The sequence below is a fragment of the Hippocampus bargibanti genome, linkage group LG08 (genome assembly GCF_051943395.1).
Source record: "Hippocampus bargibanti isolate YZ-2025 linkage group LG08, ASM5194339v1, whole genome shotgun sequence".
Classification (NCBI taxonomy): domain Eukaryota; kingdom Metazoa; phylum Chordata; class Actinopteri; order Syngnathiformes; family Syngnathidae; genus Hippocampus; species Hippocampus bargibanti.
Window position 1 is genome coordinate 3,427,501 of NC_142741.1, and position 22,567 is coordinate 3,450,067.

General features: G+C 40.6%; 1 protein-coding gene across 4 annotated transcripts in view; it reads right to left on the reverse strand.

Moving 5' to 3' along the window:
- The window catches only part of sema5ba (sema domain, seven thrombospondin repeats (type 1 and type 1-like), transmembrane domain (TM) and short cytoplasmic domain, (semaphorin) 5Ba), a 105,699-nt gene that overhangs the window by 58,475 nt on the left and 24,657 nt on the right, over window positions 1-22,567 (reverse strand). For 3 of the 4 annotated variants that reach the window (XM_089003133.1, XM_089003134.1, XM_089003135.1), the window contains 4 exons: window positions 17,591-17,797; window positions 12,420-12,519; window positions 12,288-12,333; window positions 1,065-1,127 (listed from right to left, as the gene is read on the reverse strand). In XM_089003133.1, the coding sequence (XP_088859259.1) occupies window positions 1,065-1,127; window positions 12,288-12,333; window positions 12,420-12,519; window positions 17,591-17,759 (378 nt within the window). In that variant the 5' untranslated portion in view covers window positions 17,760-17,797. Of the gene's footprint in view, window positions 1-1,064; window positions 1,128-12,287; window positions 12,334-12,419; window positions 12,520-17,551; window positions 17,798-22,567 lie in introns of those variants that run through there. The other variant, XM_089003136.1, reaches the window with a different exon arrangement.

Below are 22,567 nucleotides of genomic sequence, written 5' to 3' on the forward strand. Positions count from 1 at the left end.
CAATGAGCTTGCAATCGCTTACAAAATGAGTCCAAATCAGACGGGCTAATATTTGTTGCGGCGAGCTTGGAAAGTATATCGAGCTAGCTACCTACCTGGCTATCTATGTTCTATCTTTTTGCTATCTATTAGCTATCTGGCTGGCTAGCCAGCTATCTAGCTGGCTATCAATTACTTATATAGCTGTCTAGTCGGATATCTATTACTTATATAGCTGTACAGCTCGCTAGCTAGCTATCTAGCTGGCTATCAATTACTTATATAGCTGTCTAGCTGGCCATCTATTACTTAGCTAGATGTCTAGCTGGCTATCTGTTACTTAGCTAGATGTCTAGCTTGCTAGGTAGCTATATAGCTGGCTAGCTAGCTGTATAGCTGGCTCATCTAGCTATCTAGCTGGCTGTCTAGCTGGTTAGTTAGCTGTCTAGCTGGCTGTCTAGCGTGCGCATGCCAATGAGCTTGCTATCATTTACAAAATGAGTCCAAATAAGACGGGCTAATATTAGGAAGCTACCTCGATATACTTTCCAAGCTGGCTATCTATTTTCTATCTTTTTGGTATCTATTAGCTATCTGGCTGGCTAGCTAGTTATCTAGCTGGCTATCTATTATTTATATAGCTGTCTATCTATTACTTAGCTAGCTGTTTAGCTGGCTATCTATTACTTAGCTAGCTGTCAAGCTAGCTATCTAGCTGGCTAGCTGGCTGTATAGGTGGCGAGCTAGGTATCTATTAGCTATCTATTAGCTAGCTAGCTTTCTATCTATTTGGGTTACTTCTGGGTTTTGTGAACGATACACCCACAAAAAAACTTATCTTGTGACTGAAAAGTGACCTTGAGAGTTTTGAAAGGCACTTATAAATGAAATGTATTTTTATTATTATTATTTATAAAATTAGCCTATTGCTGTGTTAACATCAACCATCCTTGTTTCAAGTGTGGGTCTTTGAAGTAAAACCACAAAAAAAACATAATAAATTGGTTTCAAGAAAGCTTTGGGGTTTCGAGCCAAGATTAGGGTTGCCCCCTTCTTCAAACGGTGACAGCAAGTTTTCAACCTACCTCCGTCTTGCCTTTGCTCTGACAGGACCTCCTGGTCTCGTCGTCGGGTGCCCATTCCGTCGCCTAGGAAACCAGAAGAGAGATGGCGACGACACGTCAGACAGCACAATTGGTCGCTCACGGCGACGCCAACTGATGAACATTTGCATTCGTATGTCAATCTTATCCAATCAGGCAGGAACAACACAGGAAACTTGATTGAGCAGGAAGATAGATTAGCATTAGCGCTAGCATGACAATCACTTTTCCAGTCGTTGCTTGATGACGGATTACACGTGGAGGAATGTTTATCGCAATGTTTTACCCTAAAAAAAAAAAACATGTCAGCCCTTTAGTGGTGCTGGAAAGCTTCAATTTTGATTGTGAGTCATACGTACAGTGATGCCTCGGCTTACGAACACATTAGCTTACGAGCTTTTCGCCTTGCGAACATTGGATTCACGAGACTGTGGTCTTGGCGTGCGAACTAGTTTTCGGAAAAATAACCAAACCACGCGGAGCACCACGTTGGCTGGCGGACTAGTTTTATTTACCTCCTTCCTTTGAGTGCAGATGTGGTTTGTTATCGAGTGAAGTACTTTTGCTATCATGGGACCGAAAAAAACACCAACCACAGGCTGGTGTTTGGCAGAAGAGGACACAAAAGAAAATTACAGTCGAGAAGAAGAAGGAGATCATCGAAAAACACAGAGGAGGTGTGCGTTTGTGTGACTTAGCGTCCCAGTCACGGTATGCTAAGTCCACCATTGCTACCATCCATTGACAAGCGAGCAAACTTTGAAAACAATTCATGGTTAGGGTTCCTGTTACATCATTAATTATGACACTCGAGCTAGCTATCAAGCTACTTACCTAGCTATCTATTAGCTATCTATTAGTGGTCTAGTTGGCTGACTATCTATCTATTAGCTATCAGCTATCTACATGATAGCTAGCTAGCTTTCTATCTATTTGAGTTACTTCCGGGTTGAGTGAGCGCTGGCGCGTGTGTCTGCCGCTGCTCAACCGCAGAAAAACTTATCCTGTGACTGTAAAGTGACCTTGAGAGTTTTGAAAGGCCTTAGAAATCAAATGTATTATTATTATTATTATTATTATTAAATAATTGGTTTTCAAAATGGACGTTTTCCCGCCTTTTCTGGCAGACGCCATCTTGCTTCTGATTCTATAGCCAGGAATTTAGATAAATAATAATAAAAACATCTTTAATCATCTTACAATGGAGAAATTCCCGATTTACAGCAGCAAAGTTATGAAAAGAAGAAAATAGAAAAATATAAAATATAGAAGCTGTTGTAAAGTCTGTGTCTGTTGCTTTTATTGCAAAAGAGCAACCTGGGGAAATTATTTTGTAAAAAAAAAAACGGTCTTAATTAAAATGAAGCAGATGTGTTGATGCACCACATGGTCCCAAACATTGAGCAAGATGGTGTTATGGGGTTGCTACGGTGATAAGGGGGGCGGGGGGGGGGGGGGGTGTTACAGGGCGGGGGGGAATCAGCTGGGAAAATGTTCTTTTGACTTGATTTGTTTTCACACATTGTTTTTTTCATGGCACTTACACACACTTTTAATTGGATCTTAAGAGACTTGCCAGGTGACACAACGCTAGCTAGCACTTTAATCTGGCGACCATTTTGTTTTTTTTTTCTTCTCCGACTGGGATCCATAATCCCAGAACATCAAGCACTAATTAGTCGGCGTTATAATGACTTATTCCATTCTTTGAGCCGTTCATTACCACGCTGCGACAAGCACACACATACCATACTTGACCAAATACAATGGCTAAATGTGAACATTTCAATTCTAGCTTTGTATAGCACAAAAACAATAAAACAAATTCACACAAGCACGTGTCATTTTTCATTAAATTCATTTTCCTCTATCTGAATCGGCGCCAAAAATGTTCTTTAACTGACTGACTAATCGTCAAACTAACTAACCAAGTGAGTTTACAAACTAGCCAATAATGACACATGTTTACATTGTACATTCACTGTTTGCTAGCGATTTGCGCTAACTGGTAATGACTCCCTATGAACAAACTAGCAAACAAACAATCTGTTGACAAATGACATGACGAACAAACTAATTGACAAACTAAGTAATGACCACCCAAATAAAGGATTGACTATCTGTATATAGCCAATGAGCCCAAAAAGCAACTAATAAAACCGCTAACTAACCAAAAAAACCCTAAACAAAACAATCTAATAACCAAAAAAAGTGAGTAAGATGCTAATACGTGGAGCTAGCAACCAAACTACCTATAGCCAAGCTACCAATTTAACTCTAACGATCACAAACCACTGTGTTGTAATTCATCCAACAAATAAAATGCCACGCTAACTAGCCAACCTGTCAACCAATTAGCCAACAACTATTCAAACAACCAACCAAAAGGAAAATTAGCCGTCAAACTAACTAACCAAGTGAGTAACCAGATTACAAACAAGCGAATAATGACTGCTAGCATGTGTTTACATCATACATTCACTGTTTGCTAGCGACTTGCGCTAATTGCTAATGATTCGCGGTGACTAATGATGACTATAAAGTGACTGAAAATGACCGGTAATGACAAGAATGACTCATCCTGATTGATATTGACGGGTAATGATCGATATTGATCACGACTCGTGACGAAGCACTGAATTGTCGTGACAGCTAGCAATTGGGAACGACCGCTAACGTCGCCCTTCCCGTTTTGCGGCGCCACATGTGGTCTAAGTCTCATACTAACTAACCAAGTGAGTAACCAGATTACAAACAAGCGAATAATGACTGCTAGCATGTGTTTACATCGTACATTCACTGTTTGCTAGCGACTTGCGCTAATTGCTAATGATTCGCGGTGACTAATGATGACTATAAAGTGACTGAAAATGACCGGTAAATACAGGAATGACTCATCATGATTGATATTGACGGGTAATGATCGATATTGATCACAACTCATGACGAAGCACTGAATTGTCGTGACAGCTAGCAATTGGGAACGACCGCTAACGTCGCCCTTCTCGTTTTGCGGCGCCACATGTGGTCTAAGTCTCATACTAACTAACCAAGTGAGTAACCAGATTACAAACAAGCGAATAATGACTGCTAGCATGTGTTTACATCGTACATTCACTGTTTGCTAGCGACTTGCGCTAATTGCTAATGATTCGCGGTGACTAATGATGACTGTTAAGTGACTGAAAATGACCGGTAAATACAGGAATGACTCATCCTGATTGATATTGACGGGTAATGATCGATATTGATCACGACTCGTGACGAAGAACTGAATTGTCGTGACAGCTAGCAATTGGGAACGACCGTTAACGTCGTCCTTATCGGTGTGCGGCGTCCTTTAAAAACAATTCATAGTTAGGGTTCCGGTTACATCATTAATTATAACACTCGAGCTAGCTATCAAGCTACTTACCTAACTATCTATTAGCTATCTGTTAGTTATCTATTAGTGGTCTAGTTGGCTGACTATCTATCTATTAGCTATCTATTAGCTATCTACTAGATAGCTAGCTAGCTTTCTATCTATTTGAGTTACTTCCGGGTTGATTAGCTTGGTTTGCCCCCCCATCCCTGCCACCAAGTGAGCTTTATGCAAATTATGTGAGTTGTTTCATGGCGAGAAATGGGAAGAATCCGCTGTCAGGTTAGCTTGTTGCCCTGCCTAATGGATGGAAATGAACTCCAACACACGTCTCGGGCTCAGGGGCGTGCGCAATCAAAATGTGACGGGGGAAGAAGTGGCAAATAAATGTAAAATGCGGTGGCGGGCGCGCAGAGTGCCTGTAATTGTGCGGAATGTGGCACGGCGAGGACAGCGCACGCTCCATTATAAGTCTTATTGTGCGGCCGGCAGGAAATCACGCTCTTTAATATTCACGTGCGAACGCTGGAGTGGCCGAATACACACAATACGCTACGATACGCTACGCTGCTCACCTGCACCACACTGTTGATTTCACGGTCAAAATATCAAAAAGTAGAGATAGATTTTTATGTATCTATATTTTTCTTACTGCACGCACCAGCGTTCACTCAACCCCGAAGTAACTCAAATAGATAGAAAGCTAGCTAATAGCTAGATAGCTAATAGATAGACAGCCAGCTAGGTAGCTAAATAGCCGCATAACTAATAGATAGCCAGCCAGATAGCTAGTGAGCCAGCCAGATAGCTAATTGATAACCAGCTAGGTAGCTAGCCAGATAGCCAGCCAAGTAGTAGTAATAATTATAATAATAATAATAATAATAATAATAATAATACATTTCCTTTGTAAGCGCCTGTCAAAACTCTCAAAGTCACTTTACAGTCACAGGATCCGTTTTTCTGTGGGTGAGCAGCGGCAGCCTCACGCGCCAGCGTTCACTCAACCCCGAAGTAACTCAAATAGATAGAAAGCTAGCTAGCTAATAGCTAGATACCTAATAGATAGAAAGCCAGCTAGGTAGCTAGATAGCCGTATAACTAATGGATAGCCAGCCAGGTAGCTAGTGAGCCAGCCAGATAGCAAAATGATAGCTAGCTAGGTAGCTAGCCAGGTAGCCAGCTGGGTAGCCAGCTAGAGCGCCAGCCAAGTAGTAATCATAATAACCATAATCATAATACATTTCATTTCTATCCCCTTTCAAAACTCTCAAGGTCACTTTACAGTCACAGGATCAGTTTTTCTGTGGGTGAGCAGCGGCAGCCACATGCGCCAGCGTTCACTCAACCCGGAAGAAACTCAAATAGATAGTAAGCTAGGTAGCTAGCGAATAGATAGCTAATAGCTAGCAAATAGATAGCTAATAATAATAGTCTTGCATTTCCATTATAATCAATGTCATCAACCTATAAGGAAGCGGTGGGGAGTCGAGTGGTGCTTTCAGGTGCGCTCAGTTTTGTCGAGAACCCATTTTCGGTTGTAAACCGAGGCATGAAAAAAACAGAAATTTTTGGTGAAAAACCAAATTGGTCGATAAGGGAGACGTTCAAAAACCCAGGTTTGACTGTAAATGTAAAATGTATGCTAAATGTTGCGCTCTCATAGCACAAAATAAAATAATGTGTCAAAATAAAACAGCTGATGAGCTCTTCTGGCCTACTTATGTGCCAACAGCAATTGCAATTGACTTTTTAAATTTTGATACAAGGCTTAACCAGTTTTATTCGGGTGTGTGAGTGAAGCTAAAAACAACAAAAACAAAAATGTCTTTTATTAGATTTGACACGGGTCGTTGTATTCCTTGTGCAACAAAACCTGCGGTACGATCGCTCATTTCCCAGATTGCATTGCTGATTGCACTCATTCAGGTTTTGGCTTGAAATAACGAGGGAGGGGGGGGGAGGGGTGTAGGCTTTGTTCCAGCGCAACGAGGACAATCTCAACAGAGATGGGCTGTGTGTGTGTGTGTGTGTATGTGTGTGTATATGTGTGTGTTTTGAAGGGGTGGGGCTCTTTTTGGGGGTATTTGTGGTCAAGGTCAGCGGGTTAAGCCGACAGGGATCCTTGGAGACGAGGTTGAAAAAATGGCAATGCCCCAAGCAGTGATTCATGGCACAGGCATTCCACTGTGTGTGTGTGTGTGTGTGTGTGTGTTTGTATGGCTAGTCTTGTGAGGACCACTAACATTTTATACGAACTAGGTAAAATTATCGCAGAGAAAGCACCTCCAAGGGATCATTCCTCAAGATGGTGAAAGAAGAAGGCTACGTTCCTCATCAAGTGTTTAATGCTGATGAAACCGGTCACTCCATTCCATCAAGCCATCAACGACCATCACAAAGGTCAATAAAATGACTTTATTATACAGTACAGTTTATTTCTTTAATCATAGTACCATAGCACATTTATTATACGTAAAATAACGTATATTTTGTGTAGTTTTAAGGCTTATATAGTAGAAAATTATGTTTTATGGGGACCTGGGAACGGATTATTCTCATTTTAATGGTTTGCCATGGGAAATTAATTTTTGGGATACACACTTTTCACCTTACACACTCTCTCTGGGAACCAATTAAGTTTGTAAGCCAAGGAATCACTGCACCATATATACCTACATGAACGTCATCAACCTTCAGCAAATATCTACTAAAGACACTTTTAAAAATCCATAAGCAGCAATCGTGAAGGAGAAGAAACGGCACGGAAAAGTGTCTTTCTACTTCCCCCGGCAGGGAAGCGGCGCCCCCCGCCCCCGCCTGATGACAGGAAGTAGTATCGCTAAGGTGAGGAGAGGATCCCAGCGTGAGACGGCGCGCTTCGCCGCCTCCCACTCAATGTCTAGCTCGACGGGGGGGGTCCTCTCCCCTCTTTCCCACTCCACCTCCGCCTTTGCCTGAACTGTGGGAGCGTTGTACTGTATCGTATTGTACAACTACCAGATACTTCACCGGGTACAAAACCGGCTCATGACATCCACTCAGAGGATCCACTCAACTTACAAACACCTTATCTTACAAACTTTTCGTCTTACAAACGTCAAATTTATGAAAATTAAACCTTATAATAAGCACTATTTTCATAATGCACACCCACCACGGCTGGCGGAGTGATCTTCGGCGGAAGCGCACGACCGAACAGCACCAGAGGTTAAGTTACCAACAGTCCTTATGGAAGGTGACTCTCCTTCCATAAGCCATCAACGACCATCAAAAAGGTAAATAAAACTTTATTTTACAACACAGTTTATTTCTTTAATTACAGTCCTCATTTGTAATGCGCCTTTCTTTCTAAACAGCAATTCCCTTTGACCTCCAACGTCATTCCATCAAGCAATAAATGACCATCACAAATGTAAATAAAGTGACTTTATGATACAATGCAGTGTATTTCTTTCATTACAATACAATAGCACATTTATTATACATAGAATAAGGTATGTTGTGTGTAGTTTTTTAGGCTTATTTAGTTGAAAAGTATATTTTATGGAACCCCGGGAACGGATTATTCCCATTTTAATGGTTTCCTATGGGAATTTTTTTTCCGAGATACACACTTTTCGCCTTACACACTCTGTCTGGGAACCAATTAAGTTCGTAAGTTGAGGTCTCACTGTACTTCAAAATGACACCGGAAATGGCGAGTTTCAGAAGGTCCCGCCCCCTTGTTCGTGACATTTTTAGATGTGAATAATCATAATGACAACGATAATACCATTCAATGTGACTTTTCCCCATTTTTGGTCCACTGACGAGCGCCACCATCTGAAAAGGTCAGCCGGCGACATTTGATTTGACGCGCCAAGTGACACTTTTTTCGCGCATGATGTAAATATCACCAGTCAGGAGTTGGATGGATGACAAAAATAAAGGGGGTGGGGGGGCGGTGTAATAATTCAACATCCCTGTCTTATCTTAGCACAGGTTTAAAGGACAACCGACACCATTTTTTTGCTTCCTAACTGACATCAGAAAAACAACAGCTGAAGTTGGAACAAAGCGCTAACATGTAAATGTTGCCCCCTTTTGGAAAAGAAAAAAAAAACATTGCCAGAGGCCATGGCCAGCACTTTATCAGCACCCAAGCATGAAAAACTAAAACCCGAACAAATTCGGGAATGGCGCTCTGTCATATTTTCAATTCCCGAATACATTTGTAAATGGCAGTGAATGAGCTAATACGCGGTTGGATTTTATTGTGAAAGTCCTCCATGTGTGTCATAGTGAATATTGACCGAAATAACTGCATCCAGAAAGTAATAATGTCATCCTCGCACCGCCATCTTTGTCTCGCTACCAAGCAGGAAATTCTAAAAAATATCTGACTGACATTTGACCTCTCAGTCACTTTAAAAAAGTGAAAGCTACACAGACCAAACATAACATAAAATTATTATAAATACAATGTTACTCTGGACTTTTATTGTGAAAGTTATCGTGTGCGAGCGGCATATTTTGCGATTGCTCCTTGTGCTTTTATTGTGAAGGACACCATATGACATTCATTTGAAATAAACAAGCGAGCCCACTCCACTAATGGAGTGGGCACATGAACATCTATTTTTTGATGCTGACTTTCAAAATAAAATGACAAGATCAACAACAACACAGTCGTTTTCAATTCTCGAATAAATTTGTGAATGACAGTGAATGAGTTAAAAAGGGACTAGAGGACTAGATTCAAGGTCGATTCAGGGTCATTCCAGAGTTAAAAATTTCAAGCTACACAATCTGGTTGTGAGAAAAACAAACGCAAAACACCACAAACACGTCAAGCTATCAAGCCAACCATCATGAAGGGATTGGGTGTGTTGGTTACTGTTCCTGCGCAAGCTAGCTATGTCAAACAAGATGAGCTCCAGATACGAAATCGCCACCGTGTTGACATTCCAGCTTCCCTTTTTTCATTTGTACTTTTTATTATCCGCGCCGGGATTATCTGACAGATGCTCACTCTAACACATGCCACAAACAAGCACGGCAGATTGCAGATACTTGAAAAGCAAGCGCGGGCGAGTTCGCTTTACAAAATAAAAAATACAAAAATAAAACAAATGATAAAAAAAAAACAAATATTTTACATTCTAGCAGTCTTCTCTTTACTTTACGCATTGACTGTCGATAATACTTTCCTAACATGAACTTGTTTTCTTTTGTAGGCAAAATAAGGTTTCAAAATCAGTTCTAGCCAGGGTAGGTTTCCTTCCTTTTTGGTAATTTTTGGTAATAAAAAATGTCCTCACTACGTATGGTATAAAATGTTAGTGGTCCTCACAAGACTAGTCATACAAACACACACAACACACACACATTCCTGTTTCAATGTTTCTGTGAGGTCCAGATAACTCCAGATAAGGAATGAGGACCACCGTTGCTGATACGTTTAGAGAAGAACTAGTGTTACATTTGAACACTAAATGTCATCCCATTTCCCACTTCAACTTTTTTAAAAACGAATCATTTTGGGTGAATTTGTAAGGACCTCCCTGAAACTTTAAGAGATGCGTATATAGACCCTCTAGAAGCCTTTAAAATGACAAACTTGCGAGGACCGGCCAAACGGTCCTCACTTGTCAAAAATGTCCTCACTATGTATGGTATAAAATGTTAGTGGTGCTCTCAAAACTAGTCATACAAACACATGCACACACACACACATTCTTATTTTCATCGGTTTTGTGAGGTCCGGATAACTCCAGATAAGGAGTGAGGACCACCGTTGCTGATACGTTTAGAGAAGAACTAGTGTTACATTTGAACACTAAATGTCACCCCATTTCCCACTTCAACTTCTTTAAAAACAAAGAAATAAAAAGTGGACTTAAAACTGAAATAACAGCAGAAGTGAGGACTCTGAATGGGTACATTCAAAGTCCTCACCCCTGTGGTGAATTTGGTTAAAATATCATTTTACTTTTTGTGGTATGAACTTTTTCCTCTCATTAACCACACACACAGACACACACATAAACACACACAGTGAGTAAAAAGTGTGTGTATCCAAGTGAAATGAAAATACACACAAAAAAAATCATTTTGGGTGAATTTGTGAGGACCTCTCTGAAACTTTAACAGATGTCTATATAGACCCTCTAGAAGCCTTTAGAATGAAAAACTTGTGAGGACCGGCCAAAAGGTCCTCACTTGTCAAAAATGTCCTCACTACGTATGGTATAAAATGTTAGTGGTCCTCACAAGACTAGTCATACAAACACATTACATAGACCTCCCACCCCCAACTTCAGCAGGCACAGGTGGGACAACACAAGTGGGCGCCGATCAGGCATCAGACCCGGTACTAAATGCGACGGCGGCCCACGCGACAGCTCAGAAAGGAGGAAAAAAAAAACAGAAGGAAGCAAAGAAAAAAAAATGACAGCGTGGGCCACCCGAGGAAAGTCTGTGTGGGAGCAAAGCTACGTATCCTCTTCTGGATGGCTCCATATTACCAAGTCTGTTCATAATATTCAAAATTGCTATCAAGAGGAAATAGAAAAATATCAAAATAAAACAGCCAAACACTTTGGGGTCCACTCCAAGGCTTGCAGCTGCAGAGTTTCAAAATAAAAGTGTCTCGTTTGAACAGTTTTAGGTCAATAGAGTAAATTGACTTGAACCGCTACGAATAACAAGCAGTTCGGGCAATGTTTGATGGTCGGACTTTTATTTAACTCATTCAATGTCAGAAATGTACAAATATGTGTCCACTCCAGTGCCAGGGTTTTTGTCATTATCGCTCAAATTCCAGGACCCACAAAATATTGGGTTGTAGGACTACATAATCATTCAATGCAATGTAAGAAACTTTAGACTATCTTCTTTCATCAGAAAAATAGAGTTAATTCCTAAATTATATGGGTCTGGAGTTATATGAGCTTGAAATGGGGGCGGCTGTACAAAATACATATTGGTTTAGTTGAAGCCGGAACAAACCACAAACATGGAAAAAATAGAAATGCTGCCCCCTTGTGGAAGGGCAAAAAACATTGTCAGAGGCCATGGCCAGCACTTTATCGGCACTTAAACAAGAAAGAACAAAACCGGAAAAAATTATAAGCTAATAAGCGGTTGAATTTTATTGTGAAAGTCCTCCGTGTGTGTCATATGAATATTGAGTGGTTGCTTTTGGGTTTCACAATAAAAGTCCAAGGGCAGCTAGAAAACATTTAGATTGTATAGGATGGATTTTCAAAGTAAAAGTCCCCAACCACATTGAATTGTTCTGGAATGCAAATGCGTTGTTTATCACACTCACATACACACACACGCACACGCACGCAAACACACACACACACACACACACACACACACACACACACACACACACACACACACACACACACGCACACACACACACACAAAAGTAATAATGTGGTTCTCGCACCGCCATCTTTGTCTCGCTACCAAGCAGGAAATTGTTTCTAAAAATATCTGACTGACATCTGACCTCTCAGTCACTTTTAAAAAAGTAAAAGCTACACAAACCAAACAGCATGCAAAATTATTATTCATAAAATGTTACTCTGGAACTTTTATTGTGAAAGTTATCGTGTGCTAGCGGCATATTTTGCGATTGCTCCTTGGGCTTTTATTGTGAACACCATATGACACCATATGATATTCATTTGACAATGAAAAAGAAATAAACAAGCTAGCCCACTAGACTAATGACATCAACACCTATTTTTTTTATGATGACTTTCAAAACAAAATGACAAGATCAACAACAACACAGTCGTAACGTGCTAATTCTACGGCAAGGAGAAAGAAGATGGTCTTACCTGGATCAAAGACATGTTGCTGAGGTCAAGTCTGAACAGGAAGTTCCTGCAAGTACGTTAGGGGGGGGGGGGAGTATGTGAGTACATTTGTGTATTTGTATAAATGTGTGTCAGTGTGTGTATATCTCACACCTGGCGCCAACAATGAGTTCATTCCTCGCTAGGTCAAGCGTTAGCTGAGAGAAATCCCGCACGCTAGCCCAGGAGAACGTTGACATCCACGGACCTAGCGCTGAAGGGGAGACAAAGTAGCATAAGCGTAGCCTAGCATAGCCTAGCTAAGCATGACAGCTCAAATGAGAAAGAATAGCCTAAAAAGAGCTGAGTGCTTCAGTATTTTGTTTTTGTACTTCTTCCTTTCATCATTTTACGGCTGTGAAATGTAAATTTCGCCACTGCTAGACTAATAAAGGCTAATATTCTTATTTTTATTATTATTATTATTATGTTATTTAGTTACATTCAGTGTATTAGCTAACTAGCTATCTGTTGGCTGGCTATCTGTTGGCTAGCTATTAGCTATCTGTGTATTTAATAATGGCATTCAATGTATTAGCTAACTATCTAGCGAACAATCTATTAGCTATATAGCTATCTAAGTGGCTATCTATCTAGCTAGATATCTAGCAGCTATCTATTAGCTGGCTAGCTAGCTTTCTATCTGTGTGTTTAATAGTGACATTCAGTGTATTAGCTAACTAACTATCTAGCTAGCTATTAGCTATAGAGCTATATAGGTGGCTACCTATCGAGCTAGCTATCTGTTGGCTATCCTATTAGCTGTCTACTAGCTGGCTAGCTAGGTTTCTATCTATTTACTTCCGGGTTGAGTGAACGCTGGCGCGTGTGGCTGCCACTGCTCACCCACAGAAAACTTATCCTGTGACTGTAAAGTGACCTTGAGAGTTTTGAAAGGCACTTATAAATGAAATGTATTATTATTATTACTATCCAATCTAAAATATTTAGCCTGAAAGGGAGAATAGTAAAAGGTGTCGCTCATTTTCACATCAGAGAAATTAGCATCGCGTAGCATTAAACAAACAAAAGCAGCTAGCTAAAATAATGACTGTGTACAGTATTTAAACTCCAATCAGGAAGCATTACTGGGCCTCCCCCCCTTACCGCCATCTCCCCCCTTTCATGTTCTCCGTTAACAGAGAGTAAATCCGTCTGGTGTGAATTCCTACGGTGAGGATGATTGGCGTTTATCCTCCCGCTTACAAGCTTTTTTTTTTATACCCGCCGCCTGTTCAATCCCCTCATAAGCGGCGCACAGCTGGGACGGTAAACCCTCCCACTTACCCCACCCGCCGCATTACCGCCTTCGCTCACCGTTTATCTGCCGGATCCCAATCATTATTTGGTGTTTTTATTTTGCCGCCATGTTTTGTAAAGCGCGGACAAAAAATAAAGTTTTTATCGGTGTTCGTTCAGCCCAACAATTATTTTTAGAGACCCTATTCGGTACTCTATAAAACAAATCATCTCCAAACGTTTAAGTCGCGTTGCTAAGGAGCGCTAACATTCCAAACATTTGTCTTTTCTTCTCACATTAGCGTTAGCATGCTAATTGGCAAAATCGCAACGGAAGCCAGGATTTATTAGGGATTGATTTCCACTCCTGACCTGCTAGCTTAAAAGACTTTGGGATAATTCAAACCGGCTGAGAAATAAAAAGAAATCTTTGTGTCGACGCTTTCTTACTCGGATATGAGAGAAGAAGGGAAAAAAATGGCGTTAAAACATGAACGGAGATGAAAAGTTCACTTTGATTGAAAGGCAGCGTTAGCTTGCGCGCCGTCGCTAACTGTCGATGAGGGAGTTGTCAAGGGTGGGTATCAACAAGTTATTCTTTTTCAATCCGGCGGAAAGCCGCCTTCGCTAAGCGTTTATCTGCCGGGTCCCAATCATTATTTGGTGTTTTTATTTTGCCGCCATGTTTTGTAAAGCGCGGACAAAAAATAAAGTTTTTATCGGTGTTCGTTCAGCCCAACAATTATTTTTAGAGACCCTATTCGGTACTCTATAAAACAAATCATCTCCAAACGTTTAAGTCGCGTTGCTAAGGAGCGCTAACATTCCAAACATTTGTCTTTTCTTCTCACATTAGCGTTAGCATGCTAATTGGCAAAATCGCAACGGAAGCCAGGATTTATTAGGGATTGATTTCCACTCCTGACCTGCTAGCTTAAAAGACTTTGGGATAATTCAAACCGGCTGAGAAATAAAAAGAAATCTTTGTGTCGACGCTTTCTTACTCGGATATGAGAGAAGAAGGGAAAAAAATGGCGTTAAAACATGAACGGAGATGAAAAGTTCACTTTGATTGAAAGGCAGCGTTAGCTTGCGCGCCGTCGCTAACTGTCGATGAGGGAGTTGTCAAGGGTGGGTATCAACAAGTTATTCTTTTTCAATCCGGCGGAAAGCCGCCTTCGCTAAGCGTTTATCTGCCGGGTCCCAATCATTATTTGGTGTTTTTATTTTGCCGCCATGTTTTGTAAAGCGTGGACAAAAAATAAAGTTTTTATCGGTGTTCATTCAGTCCAACAATTATTTTTAGAGACCCTATTCGTAGCTCTATAAAACAAATCATCTCCAAACGTTTAAGTCGCGTCGCTAAGGAGCGCTAACATTCCAAACATTTGTCTTTTCTTCTCACATTAGCGTTAGCATGCTAATTAGCAAAATCGCAACGGAAGCCAGGATTTATTAGGGATTGATTTACACTCCTGACCTGCTAGCTTAAAAGATTTTGGGATAATTCAAAGCGGCTGAGAAATAAAAAGAAATATTTGTGTCGACGCTTTCTTACTCGGATATGAGAGAAGAAGGGAAAAAAAATGGCGTTAAAACATGAACGGAGATGAAAAGTTCACTTTGATTGAAAGGCAGCGTTAGCTTGCGCGCCGTCGCTAACTGTCGATGAGGGAGTTGTCAAGGGTGGGTATCAACAAGTTATTCTTTTTCAATCCGGCGGAAAGCCACCTTCGCTAAGCGTTTATCTGCCGGGTCCCAATCATTATTTCTTGTTTTTATTTTGCCGCCATGTTTTGTAAAGCGCGGGCAAAAAATAAAGTTTTTATCGGGGTTCATTCAGCCAAACAATTATTTTTAGAGACCCTATTCGGTACTCTATAAAACAAATCATCTCCAAACGTTTAAGTCGCGTCGCTAAGGAGCGCTAACATTACAAACATTTGTCTTTTCTTCTCACATTAGCGTTAGCATGCTAATTAGCAAAATCGCAACGGAAGCCAGGATTTATTAGGGATTGATTTCCACTCCTGACCTGCTAGCTTAAAAGACTTTGGGATAATTCAAAGCGGCTGGAGAAATAAAAAGAAATCTTTGTGTCAACGCTTTCTTACTCGGATATGAGAGAAGGGGAAAAAATGGCGTTAAAACACGAACGGAGATGAAAAGTTGACTTTGATTGAAGGGCAGCGTTAGCTTGCTAACTGTCGAAGAGGGACTTGTCAAGGGCGGGTATCAGCAAGTTATTCTTTTTCAATCCGGTGGAAAGCCGCTTTAACTCGTCTTTGCTCGCCTCACCTTTTCAACTTCCAACTCGCCGGTCCCGCCGCGGCTTTTTCCACGACTCGATGATTGATGGCTAGCAAACGTTAGCGCGGCAGCTCCAATTAAAACCGCCTCGGTAATGAAAACCGAAGACGGAAGAAGACCGCGTTGTAGCGTGTTGTTGTCGTCGGCTAACCCTACGCTACTCTTATTTCCTCGCTCGTCACCCCCTCTTTCGCTTTTTCAAGCGGCGGGCGAGACTACGCGAAAATGAAAAAAAAAAAAAAAAGGCCAAATAAATATGCCGGCATGGTTTTTATTTATTTATTTATTTAGCTCCCGCAGGAGTTTGCCGTGATTTGGTGGGAAAAGCGAAGCGTGACGACGCGAGCGGTGAATCAACGGATTGCTTCTCTGCCAAAAGGTGATGTGAAATGTGAACGCGACCTTCTTTCTTTTTCATCCTCGTGGAAGGGGAAAAAAAAAAATACAAAAAACATTGACCTCTAGAGGTCTGACCAGTGCTTTATCGGCACCCTCTGCAAGAGAAGAAAAACTCAAACAAATACGGAAATGGTGCTCAATGGTGTATGTATGTGTTTATGTATTTATATATGTATGTATATATGTACCGTATTTATTCAAGTATAACGCGCACACGTGTATAACGCGCACCCCAAATTTTCAATTTAAAATCGGTACAAAATGTTTCACTTTTTCTTGACTCAGACGTAACATTGTGATAAAAATCATTTATTCACAATGTAAACACTGAATTGAAACTGTGGATATTGGTAATTGTTTTCATTGTTTTGATTCTGGAGTCCGGCAAGATGTCCTGGCGTGACGTCACGAACAAAGGGGCGGGACTTTCTAAATCTGCCCAGATCCGAGTTCATTTTGTGGCAGTTTTGGGACACTTTAAGTCATTTTTATTGGTGTTTTGCATTTGACTACAATATCAGCCTACGTGTTTTGGGTATTTTAGATTCTATAAAACATTTTTCTGATGTCAGTTAGAGAACAAAAAAAATGGTGTCGGTTGTCCTTTAACTCACGTTTCAGTGTGGGCGAGGCGAAGAAATGAAGCGTAGCTAGATAAGTGGTCATCAACAATAGGAAAATTTTGCGCGTTATACTCGAATGAATACGGTATGTATGTATGTATGTATGTATGTATGTATGTATGTATGTATGTATGTATGGAGGGATGTAGGGATGTATGCATGTATGTATGGAGGGATGTATGTATGTATGTATGTATGTATGTATGTATGTATGTATGTATGTATGTATGTATGTATGTATGTATGGAGGGATGTAGGGATCTATGTATGTATGTATGGAGGGATGTAGGGATGTATGCATGTATGTATGAAGGGATGTATGTATGTATGTATGGAGGGATGTATGTATGTATGTATGTATGTATGTATGGAGGGATGTAGGTATGTATGTATGTATGTATGTATGGAGGGATGTAGGGATGTATGTATATATGTATGTATGGAGGGATGTATATATGTATGTATGTATGTATGTATGTAGGGTTGTATGTATGTATGTATGTATGTATGTATGTATGTAGGGTTGTATGTATGTATGTATGTATGTATGTATGTATGTATGTATGTATGGAGGGATGTATGTATGTATGTATGGATGTATGTATGGAGGGATGTATGCATTTATTTATTTATTTTGGGGGGGGGCGCTCAAAACCAACAAAAATTTGTGCTCACATCTTGTTGGCGAAGGATGGCGAAAAACAGGCATCTAACCTTGGATGGATACTTTGGGATGTTCTTTCTTGGAGCATTCGGGCTGAGTGAGCGGTTGGAAAAGCGACACGGTCGCAGACGAAGCGTTGGGATGCGCCATCGCCGCCATCGGGAGGATGAGGAGGAGGAGGAGTCTCAGCAGGAGGAGGCCGGCCATGGACGCTGTCATGGTGACCACCGCTCCTTTAACCGCCAAGTGAGATGCAGCTGCACAAAAGTGACATTTACACAACTTCAAATCAAAAAATAAATAGGTAAAAAAGACATACTGTATATAAATACTATATATAATTAATATATATAAATATATAATGTACAGTGATACCTCGGTTTACGAACCCCTTGGCTTACGAACTTTTCTGTTTACGAACATTACATTTAGGAACATTTTACCTTGGCATACGAACTATTTTTCAGGATACACACGGCGCGCCACAATGAGTGATGTGTCGTTGGCGAACGAGCCCATTCTCCGAAGAAGAAAATGGCAGCCGACTGTTTATGTCCTCTATTCCCCGCCCCCAGTTTTCGGTTAAAGCCACGTGATTGGTCAAGAACGCAGCAGTAAGAGGTGGGGGAGGGGTTAAACATTAAAGAGACAGGCAGACGGCAGTGAGACAGTTTCAACTTTGTTAGTCCAAAGGCAGAGTGTAGACTGTAAGGTTAAAAATATCCCATCAATCACAGAGAAAGCACCTCCAAGGGATCATTCCTCAAGATGGTGAAAGAAGAAGGCTACGTTCCTCATCAAGTGTTTAATGCTGATGAAACCGGCCACTCCATTCCATCAAGCTACCAACGACCATCACAAAGGTAAATAAAACGACTTTATTATACAGTAGAGTTTATTTATGTAATTATAATACCATAGCACATTTAATATACATAACATAAGGTATATTTTGTGTAGTTTTAAGGCTTAGAAAATTAGAAAGTAGAAAATTATGAGGACCTGGGAACGGATTATTGTCATTTTATTGGTTTCCTATGGGAAATTAATTTTTGGGATACACACTTTTCGCCTTACACACTCTGTCTGGGAACCAATTAAGTTTGTAAGTCAAGGTATCCCTGTATTTTACACCCCCCCCCAAAAAAAAGAAAACTACAGACAATGTCACATTTTATGCCACAAGTGAAATATCCTTAAATAAAGAAACTCTAAATAGACGTAATAATGAGGTCAGGGGTCATCACGCCCACCTCACCCCCCCCTGCATCAAACTACAGCATATCAGCGGACAGCAGAACGGCCGCAATACATCGTCGCGCGGCGTTAATTTTAACCGTAGCCGATTAAAAAGCCAGCGTGGGTGTTTTTCCTTTCGTGTAAAGTCATGGCCGGACGATTTTTACAGGTGCGCTCTTTGGCCCAAAAAGTTAAGTGCTAAAATAAGCCCCATAAACGAGCAGGACGGGGGGTGCGGTGGGGAGATATTGTCACTGAATCAATGGGCTGGATTGATTGAATCGTGGCTAACGGTCCGCTTTTATCGCCACGGAAGCCTCGCTACTTACTTACACTCAGTAACAAATGATGCTCTCTACTGCCCAAAAACACTAACAAAAAAGGTAATTAATGTTTTAATAGACAAAACAGTCCTGGAAAGTACTGTATTTTATTAATACATAGTAATAACATTCTAATAACACTGTAATAACACAATTTAAACAGAATAATAATAATTATAATAATGTATTGACTGATATTTTTAGTCAAATGCAAAACACCAATAAAAATGACTTAAAGTGTCCCAAAACTACTTCAAAATGACCTCGGAAATGGTGAGTTTCAGAAGGTCCCGCCCCCTTGTTCGTGATGTCACGCCAAGACGTCTTGCCTTGCTCCAGAATCAAAACAATGGCTTCAGATTCGGAGAAGATGCTTTCTTGTTACTCATCCAGTTATGAATATGATTCAAATAGTTCTGAAGAGGAAAGCATACATGTTTGCAATCGATTAAAGAAGTTATTCCGGATCATTTTGAGGCATCTGGACTCCAATGTAGCGTCCCGGAAAATACACAAGATGGCGCCCAAGCTCTGTTGGAAATGGGCTGATTTGTCTGCTGGGAATTTGTGTCAACTAGTATCAAATAGTAGTCTTGGTGCAACATATAATTCACCATCGCGTTATTTATATTTTCCAGACCAAACAAAGTACCCAAGATGCATTGTGTGTCATTTTCTCGGTCAGGGGCGTTCCTTCAGTGACGTTACGTACGAAATTGTCACCAAGTCAAAACCAAGACTTCCTGAATATTCAGTGCACGTCTTAAAACGTAAAAAAAGGCATTGGTTGTCCTTTAACTCATTTTTATTGGTGTTTTGCATTTGACTACAAATATCAGCCTGCGTGTTTTGGGTATTTTAGATGCTATAAAACGTTTTTCTGATGTCAGTTATGAAACAAAAAATGGCGTCGGTTGTCCTTTAAGAAAAGAACGTTACATTTGAGTGGCGCGTTCTGGCTGATTGAGGTCAAAACCCGTTGCCTTCCCCTCCAACTGGCAGGTACAAATGAGCGTAAGGACCCCCCATCACACACACACACACACACACACACACACACACACACACACACACACACACACACACACACACACACACACACACACACACACACACACACACACACTTGGATTCCGCACATGCTCCACGTCGGAGGCGGCCATGATGGAGTTATGGCTATCCGCCGTTATCAGCCCGTTATCAGCCTGTTATCTTACCAGACGTCGTCTCTCCCCTGCCGAGCCGTGTTTACGCCACGCGGCGCTCAGACGTGCCGACTCCTCCGGCGGGTCACGTTTAAGGTACGCTTACACAAACACACATTTTCGACGTCTGGATTTTGGCCTGTTTAGGAGTCTTGAACTCATTCACTTCCATTCACGAATTTATTCGGGAATTGAAAATACAGTGAAACCTCAACTTACGAACTTTTCATATTACGAACGTCAAATTCATGAAAATTAAAACTTATAATAAGCACTATTTTCATATTACACACCCACCACGGCTGGTCCATCAAGCACACGACCTTCGGATCTGGCGGCGTGATCTTCGGCGGAAGCACACGACCGAACAGCACTCCAGCCGGCGCTACTTTCCACACCCACTCTCATTGAATGCACACTCTCCTTCCATAAGCCATCAACGACCATCAAAAAGGTAAATAAAACTTTATTTTACAGCACAGTTTATTTCTTTAATTACAGTCTTCATGTAATGTGCCTCTCTTTCCAAACACCAATTCCTTTTGACCTTCGACCTCCAACACCATTCCATCAAGCCATCAATGACCATCACAAATGCAAATAAAGTGACTTTATGATACAATGCAGTGTATTTCTTTCATTACAATACAATAGCACATTTATTATACATAGAATAAGGTATGTTGTGTGAAGTTTTAAGGCTTATTTAGTTGAAAAGTATATTTTATGGAAACCCAGGAACGGATTATTCCCATTTTAATGGTTTTCTATGGGAATTTTTTTTTTAGATACACACTTTTCGCCTTACACACTCTGTCTGGGAACCAATTAAGTTCGTAAATTGAGGTCTCTCTGTGTGATGATAATAATAATAATAATAATCCATTTCATTTATCAATGAACTTTCAAAACTCTCAAGGTCACTTAACAGTCACAGGATAACTTTTTTTCTGTGTGTGAGCAGCGGCAGCCACAGGCGCCTTGTTCACTCAACCCGGAATAACTCAAATAGATAGAAAGCTAGGTAGTTAATAGCTAGCAAATAGATAGTCAGCTAGATAGCTAACTAGATAGATAGCTAATACATAGCTAGCTAGATAGCCAGCCAATTAGTTAGATAGCTAATAGACAGCAAATAGATAGCTAGATGATAATAATAATAATAATAATAATAATAATAATAATAATAATGGCAGCAGCATTCAACACGTTGGTTCATGGGAATCTGTTTGGTTTAGCTCTCTGGAGGGGTTTGGATTCTATTTGGCAGGCGATACTTTGCTCCACTGTCATACGGTGATCCACAGGGTTCAATTTCGGGGCCCCTGCTGTTTTCATTCTACAGTATTTATTGCCACCTTTGGGCTCCACCTTGAGAAAAACGTGGTATTTCCTTTCACTGCTAAGCGATTTCTCCTTTGGGCCACAGTCCAACCACAGTTTTCGACCATAATCTGTTCCAGAAACGTGTTCAAAAGCCAATTTGGTTGAAAACCAAAACATTCCCTATTCTAATCAAAGTTATCGATGTCTGCTTGTTTTTTTTTTTTTTAAATCGTGACTGAACAATACAAACAGACCTGCTCACAAGTATATTTGATAAATCAACTCAAAGGAAAGAATATCAGATAAGATATGTAAATACGGGTTCTAACCTGAGTGGATTCCATTAGCCTGTTTATGAGTAGCCTAAAAACGCTCGCCAGCGCGAACGTTTTTATTCATGAGCTCGGCCGCCGACAACGGCGCATTATACATTTTCTATTTGGCCGCAAAGTGGTTGGCATGCAGATCACCGCTGAAGGTTGAGTGCTATGTTTTGATTTGATGGAGCGGCCTTACAAGACAGCCGGCAAATTGACTTGACTCCGTTAAAACATGGCGGCAGGAAAGCTTACCGCGACTCCACATTTTTTTTGTAATTAAATAAATAAATAATAATAATACAGTAAAGTCTCGTTATATCGATATTCTCGGGAGTCCGAAAAAATATCGATATAACCAGGACTATCGATATATCCGACCCTGCGCGCATGTAATTTTCACCTTGCGTACATAGAAATACTATCGTAATAAGCGGTACTATCGATAGAACCGATATCGATATAACGAGACTTTACTGTAATTTAATAATAATAAATAATAAATAAATAAATAATTACAACCATCCCAAAATAACAGAGGAAGTAAATTAACAACAAGGCCACTCGACAGCCAATAAGAATCTGACATTTATTTTTTTCATAAATCTGAGTGTAAC